Source organism: Dioscorea cayenensis, chromosome 14 (genome assembly GCF_009730915.1).
Source record: "Dioscorea cayenensis subsp. rotundata cultivar TDr96_F1 chromosome 14, TDr96_F1_v2_PseudoChromosome.rev07_lg8_w22 25.fasta, whole genome shotgun sequence".
NCBI classification, from domain to species: Eukaryota; Viridiplantae; Streptophyta; class Magnoliopsida; order Dioscoreales; family Dioscoreaceae; genus Dioscorea; species Dioscorea cayenensis.
This window is the reverse complement of record NC_052484.1, coordinates 9924584-9932047: the sequence shown is the minus strand read 5'-3', so window position 1 is coordinate 9932047 and position 7464 is coordinate 9924584. Positions and strand designations below refer to the sequence as shown.

Genomic DNA, 7464 nt, shown 5'->3' with positions numbered 1-7464 from the left:
GTAACACGCAATAAGATGCTTACATGACCTCTCATGTGTCATACGCTACCTTAATAATCTATAATTTCAAAATTAAAAATTAAAAAAAATCTGAAAATGAATCGGGAAGGTTGGTTACGAATGACATAAGTGATGATATTTATTGTGCCACGTAATTTTCATTCCACAAAACTTAATATATAATATATACTTATTTTAAAATTTTAATTTTTAAATTAAAATATTAGTATTTGCTTCAACCACTTCGCACAAGCTATTTGAACAGTTAAACTCAACTAGTAAACTATTATATCATGCAAAATTGAACAAATAACTTAAAATATTTTAGACTATATTTAATTGGTTATGTGGCATTCTAGGATTTCAGCCATACGTTTCAAATTTATTTTCGTTTATAAATTTAAATCAATTATTCTACCAATATACCAATATATAATGAAAATTTTAATATTAAACCATTTTATTTTAATTTTAACATTATCCAATTTCGTAGTAAAGCTTTTTTTTTCCAAAATTTTAATATATAATGAAAATTTTAATATTAAACCATTGTAATGGGCTTCTTTTGATTTTTTGTTTGGGGTCTTGTTTTTGTGCTTAATGTGGTCATGGTTCTGTTGGGACGCAGTGGTTAACCTGGTCCATAGTCTCATATCGCCTGTGAGAGCCAATGTCCCTAGCCATATATATCTTAAGCCAATCCTTCCCTCTAACTCCAGTTATGGAGAAGTTATGGTGGTGGGTCCCTGTATTAATATGGTATCAGAGCTACTGTTTCGATCGGCCGTGACTAGGATCTTGGGTCCCACATCCGCTGTGAGCCCAGGGGGGTGTTGAGACACAGTGGTTAACCTGGTCGATAGTCTCACATCGCCTGTGAGAGTCAATTTCCCTAACCTTATATATCCTAAGTCAATCCTTCCCTCTAACTGAAGTTATGAAAAATTTAGAGTGGTGGGTCTCTGTATTAACAGGTTCATCCTTTTTTTTGTTAATAAAATGGGCATATGTTCTGAGTTGTACGTTCTTTTCTGTCCAATGGATGGAGTCCATCAGTATCACAATAAATTAAGTTGGTGGTGATAAGAAGCATCATGAAAGGGTAGATGAAGAGTGAGGCACTTATGTTACACCTTAAATTGAGAACAATGAACAATGAATGACTAAGATTTTTTCTTATCCCTCGAGCCTCGAGAAGATGATGTGGTGAAGTTGATGGATTTTGGGGTTATGCCTTCCAAATTATCTACCTGCAGGTAATTTATATTTACATGCACCTGTAGAAATAATATCCTTTTATACTATTTTATTTGAAATTGTTGCTATAAACATAATTCCTGCCAGCCATGCATCTAGTCTTGTAAAGGAAAAAAAATAGGCATATTCATACGGGCCTAGCAGTTTGTCCATGTTTTCAAAGGGAAAAAAAAAGGAGCACTTGGAGTTTGCCCTCCAGTTAAACAATCTGGCAGTTTTGTTTACTATTGACTTCTCTTATCAGAGAACACAAACATAGACATGCAGAAGCAAATTTGCAAATGGTCTATTCATCTTTTCCCATATTGTCTTATTTTATCAATATATATGAAACTTTCTTATAAGCAATGCCATATGAGACTTTGTTCTTTTTTCATCTTTAATAGGCAAATGCAGGGCAGTGATTCTCACCGACTGTGTCTTCTAGTTTATCCTTTACCCCTTTTTATCCATGAAGGACCATGACCTGAATTTTGTAAGGGAATAATTTCAGGATTTAATTCCTAGTCTGTTTTGGTCGAATTTGGCGTTAAATTCTCCAAGCAATCACTTAGTCGGAAGCGAGAGTTACTGTTCATCAGATGTGGTGTTGTGATATTCCAGGTAATATTTTCCTTTAGCTTTGATGAGCATTATGGAAATGCAAAGTTTAGATGTGGTTTTCAAGACAAAAGTCCTGACTTTGAGTTCTTCCCTATTGATATGGCATGCATTTGCCTCTTCCTTTCCTCTGACAGAGAGGTATTGGGAAAGTGCCCCTCTAAATTACGGAAAGACTTAAAGGTTTTATATATGGCTGATAAATTTTTCAGCAGGGTCTTAATAGATTATGGAAGAAGTTAAATATGAGTTGGAGATTTTTTTTTTTTTCATATATTTCTATTTAAGATCCATGAACTACAAGTCAGTGTTGTGTGAACTATACATAACAAGTGATTTAGTAGAAGAGCAAACTTACCATTCATCTCTTTTCTGTTTTTCCTTGAGTCATTTAATTTGTTAAATTTATGTAGCTTTTTTGCTATTGGTTTGCCCTTGTAAGATTTACATATCATCGGAATAGGGCTCATGGTTCATAAACAATATTTGATGTGCTCCCGATCATTTTATGGTTAGTAATATGAGCTGCAGGTTGCTATACACGATGTCATTTTTATTGAAGCAAATAGTGGTTCTGTGAAGGGGGTTGGTAGAAGTGATAGTTTTGCTACAGAATTTGATCTTGAAGCAGAAGAGTATGTTCCATTACCTCCTAAAGGCGAGGTGCACAAGAAAAGAGATAGTGCAAGTAACTCTACCACATTCTTATGTTGTGAAGCTAGTTAAATTTAAAAATTTTGTCAATCTTATGGTTACATTAATGTTTTTTATTAGCTTTTATTTTAATGGATCAATTATCCCTTCAATTAAGCTATCACACTAGTTCATCATGTGTTATTTGGATACAAAAGTTTGTTAAGATTTGCAATTTGATGTTTGACTGTGCTACAAAAACTTCATATCATCTGACCTGGGTTTTGAATTAGTTAACTTCATGCTATGATTTTGTATTATTTTATTTTGATTTTCTCATAATTATAGTCATAGTATGACAAAATAAACGTCAATTTATTACCAAAAGTTATTCTACACCCTTCATGTATTAGCATGAAAGTGACTGATGTTCCTCTCTTCTTTTAGGATGTAACATTGCATGATCTTGATGCTGCAAATGCTCGTCCACAAGGTTGGCGGGATATACTATCGCTTTGGGGTAGATGATGAAACCTCAGAAGACCAAAATCACTGACAAGCTACAACAAGAAATCAGTAAGGTGTAACTTATAATTCTTTTAAGAATGTGCCTCAATAAATATATTCCTTTGCTTATCCATAGACAAACCTTTTATCTCCATACTATGAATCTATGAATCAACGTTTTGTTTAGCTTCTGGCAAATATTTAATCTTCTTGTACATATATTACTTATGGTAGAAATTAAGCTGCTCATATCTAACTCTTGAAATTCTTTCGATGGAACAGAAGTATGCAGGTGCATCTATGCTTCCCAACATTAACTAGAAAGTTGTATATGTATGCAAATTTATGCTTTTTTTTTCTTTCTCATTTCTATCAAGTTAGAATTTTCCTCACGCATGACTACTAAATGCAGGAAACCCCTACACCTGCCAAATTGTTTACTCCTTTGCCACACAGCTTATCTGAATCATTCGAGGTACAAGTGTTTTTGAGTTACTTAAGGTAAGCAATTATTGCATACAAATATTGAAACGGGTTCTAATTTTGATGGTATACACAGCTGAAGCCAGGTATGGACAAAGATAAGGATCCCATGGCAGGAATAATGGATTTAATGAAGGTGAGTATTAGTCCATTTTAGATAAATACTCCTTGTTTAATGCTTAATCATTCCTCAATTGGAGTTGAAACCATTATGATTTGCCAGAACATGTATGATGAGGGAGATGATGAGATGAAGTGGACGATTGTCAAAGCATGGTCAGATGCTAGATCTGGAAAGGCAACTGATCCAATGAAGGGTTTTGGTCATTAATTGTTATTTCTTTGTTATGTTGTTGATAAACCTCAATATTGCTAGTTTGTTGGGTGCTAGTGATGTAACTAAAACTATTCTTGTCATGGGGTGGTTTTTTCTCGAAGGGTGGATTATATTAAAATAGCTTACCGAATTCTGATCAACAGGTGTTAAGCTTTATAAAATGTAAGACACCCTATAACAACATTAATATTAATAATAGAATATTATTGTTGTCTTTGATGTTTTCTCAAATATATATATATATATATATATATCTTTGTTTGTCTATGTTAAATACAGATTTGATTAGCTATTAAAGTATCTACTCAATTTACGAGGCCTACAACGTTAGATTTTTACACCGATATAAGATACTAAATAAATCTATAGGATTTACATCGGCAGAAATATTCCACCACTATAGAATTAATAATGGAAAAAAATTTCTGTCTCTATAGGGACACTAAACAAATTTATAGAATTTATAGTGCCAGAAATGTTACGTCACTAGAAATTTATAGCGCGGTAAAATTTCCCCTGCTACAAATCATTGTGCAACTCTAATCTTAACAAATGTAATAATGGCGAAAGTGTACATTTGTTGCAAAAAAGATATAGCTAATAAGAATTTAGTAGTTAATTATTTATCTGCCACTATAGGGGTATTGAGGCTAAAATGGGATTTATAGAGTCAGATTTTTCTGCTGCTATAAGTCAATTTTCTTGTAGTGCTTCTCACCCCACCCTAACATGTTGCCAACATTTTGATTGGACTCAAAGGTTGAATATAACCAATATGGCATCATGGACGGTCAGTGAGAAGGATGACGAGTGGGTTTCTCTAAATCTAATTATGGATAATAATGAAATAGATAAATGATTAAACATGAAAAATAAAATAAAAATTTTAATTTGTGAAGATTCTAAGGAGTTTTCTATGAATTCTTTATTTTCTTACATATTTACAGAATTTTGTGCCAACTTTATGATTTTTATGATCATCATAGCCATGAGTCACTAAACTTGGATTGATGAACTTTGGGTTGTATTTTGCAGTGTTTTCAGACTCGGACCGGACCGGGCGATCGGACCGGGTTGACCTGGACCCGGCCTTTAAACCGGTCCGGTTCAATATATAAAACCGGATTTTGATAAAACCGGGGTTGAACCGGCAACCCGGGCAATCAAACCGGTGACCCGGTGACCCGGCCGGGTCATTAACCCGGGTTTGCACCAATTTTTTTTTTTTTAAATTCTTATTTTATTTTTAAAATATATTAATGTTTGGGGGTTATAATATAAAATTATAAAACTAAGTAAGGGAGAGACCAAGGGAATATTTTTATTTTAATTTTTTAATGAATTTTTTTATTTGTGTATTTCCTTGTGAATATTTTTATGCTTCTCATTTAATTTTATATTAGTTTATTATTATGTTATTGGGTGTATTTTACATTTTTAATGTGGTGTACTTCAATATTTATTTATATAAAATACTCGCTTAAATTTTTAAAAATCATGTTTTTATATTTTTATTTTTTATTCTTCAATATTTAATTTTTTTAATTATATATAACTAAAAATTATTGACCCCGGTTCAACCCCGGTTCAACTTGGTTGAACCCCTCGAACCCTGACCCCTACCCTTCTCTGGGTCGATGGCCGGTCCGGGTCTGAAAACCTTGGTATTTTGATTCTTAAATGTCATTTTAAACTGTTAGAAGGCCACTTATACTCCTCATTCCAATCTACTGTTTTCTAGGGTGCTCAGAAGAAGTGGAAAAATATGAACCATTATAAACTTCCAAGACAAGCAGCATTACTATCTTTGGAGATCTCATTTCTGAAACTACCTAAATATTCTCAAGGCTTGTTTTTGGGTCACCATAAACCTAGTGGCTTTCCTAATCTCACTCCAAAGGCAAGTTTGCTCGGGTTCAAAAACATATTAAATTTTTAAAAGACCCGAAAAGTTCTTCGAAATCAATCACATATTCTGTTGCTTTTTCTGTTTTAATGAGTATACATCTATGCACAATTCAATGCTCCTCAAAATTACTTTGTTGAAGATCTTATTCACTAATCACTAGACATTCTTCAACCCAAATGGCATACATTTTTAGCAATAAGTCCCCTTATTGGTGATGAAAAGAGGGTTTCTCCTCATTTGACTTTGCCATTTGGATCTAGTTGTATCTCAAGAAGCCATTCAAACTAATGCCCTGTAGTGGACTCTACCAATTTATCAATTATTCTAAATAGGAAACTTATTTTGTATAAGCCTTCTTTAAATCTATCAAATATATGCATCACATCCACTTCTAGAGGCCTTCTTAACTAAAAAAGAATTGGCCAACTAGTCAAGGGGCTTGTTTGGATTAGCTTTTGGAAAACCCAGAAGTGTTTTTTTATAAGTTAAACACTTTTGAGTTCAAAAAAAGTTGTTTGTATTGGCTTTTCTGTAAAAGCAGAAGCTGTAAAAAAAAAGCTAGAAAACAGCTTTTTTCAGAAGCGAGTTGACACGTCCGAATATACGTGTAAACCGCAAGTGCACGAGTGTCGAAGTAATAATTACCCCGGTGAGTGAGTAGTCGAATCCACAGAGAACGAAAGTATTAGTATTTACCACTTCTCAGTTGTCTAGTCAGAATCGATGAATGTGATGAAATGAACTAATTGCAAGAAAAGTAATAAACAAGCAAATAGGTAAGAAATAGAGTAAAGGAGTTCTCAATCACTAAGGATGAGGTACTCGGGCAATATTCCCCTTAGGATCTTTCATGAAGCTCAAGATTAGCTAAATGCTTCTAAACTGAGTCTAATGAGTCGAGGTAATCCAAGAACAACCGGTCCTTATCTCCAAGTAACCCGTACTAGTCCCCTACAAGGTCCAGGTGGAGAAATCGCTCAATCTTAACACCTCACACCCCATATGACTGCAATAAGCTCTAGGGATACCTAAGAGTGAAACTAATTCTTAAAGATAGATCCAACTCTATTTCCCGACGAAGGATCTCTAACCCCCTACAAGGTCCCGGCGAAGAAATCTATCAATCTCACGGCTCACACCAAATATGGTTGCATAGAGTCTTGGGAATACGGAGATAGAAAACATTCAATCAGAAAGGAAAGGAGACACTCCACTATCTCATGACTCACCCTCTCAACCCTCTTTAACCTTGATGTTCTAATGGATATCTCTCACATCAAAGTAACTAATCAAGCAATGTAGATAAATCACAAAGATCAAATAAACATGCAAGCAATGAAATCACAGTGCTAAAACTCAAATCAACTCGGATTAACTAGAAACACAAAGCAAATCAATACAAAGAATAGATCCTAGGGTTCACATGCCCAAATATCTACTACGGTTTAGCCCTCCATGGGTCAAGTTACAAAATAATGATGAATACAATGAAAAGCAATGAAATCCATAGAGAAAAACCCTCTCGAATTCATGCTGATTGGCCTTGATAAGTAGTTCAACATCTTGAAGGATTCCTCTCCGAAGCTAGGTCGCCAATGGCTTCCCAAGTGCTATGACGGCGAAGGAAACTATCAAAGTTGGTAAAGAACACCCTCCAAATTGGCAAATACCTCCTCCTCAAACTCTAGCAGACTTGCCTTCTAAGTGCTCGCCAAAAGCTCCGCAAAAAGTCCTCGAA

At 34.3% G+C, this 7464-nt stretch overlaps 1 protein-coding gene across 1 annotated transcript; it reads left to right on the top strand.

Annotated features, from left to right (window-relative positions):
• The first annotated feature begins 1794 nt into the window (after positions 1 to 1794).
• On the top strand, positions 1795 to 3916 carry LOC120276540 (calcyclin-binding protein-like). Its single transcript, XM_039283303.1, has 6 exons — positions 1795 to 1860; positions 2938 to 3071; positions 3280 to 3289; positions 3410 to 3472; positions 3557 to 3616; positions 3704 to 3916. The coding sequence occupies exons 3-6, from the start codon at positions 3284 to 3286 to the stop codon at positions 3809 to 3811; spliced, it is 237 nt and encodes a 78-aa protein (XP_039139237.1). The 5' UTR covers positions 1795 to 1860; positions 2938 to 3071; positions 3280 to 3283; the 3' UTR covers positions 3812 to 3916.
• Positions 3917 to 7464: the final 3548 nt, after the last annotated feature.

Bases quoted from the DNA above. Each gene is read 5' to 3' on its own strand.
- LOC120276540 (XM_039283303.1), top strand. The intron at 3,473-3,556 runs GTACAAGTGTTT...TGGTATACACAG, and splicing joins GCTTATCTGAATCATTCGAG to CTGAAGCCAGGTATGGACAA. The intron at 3,617-3,703 runs GTGAGTATTAGT...ATGATTTGCCAG, and splicing joins GAATAATGGATTTAATGAAG to AACATGTATGATGAGGGAGA.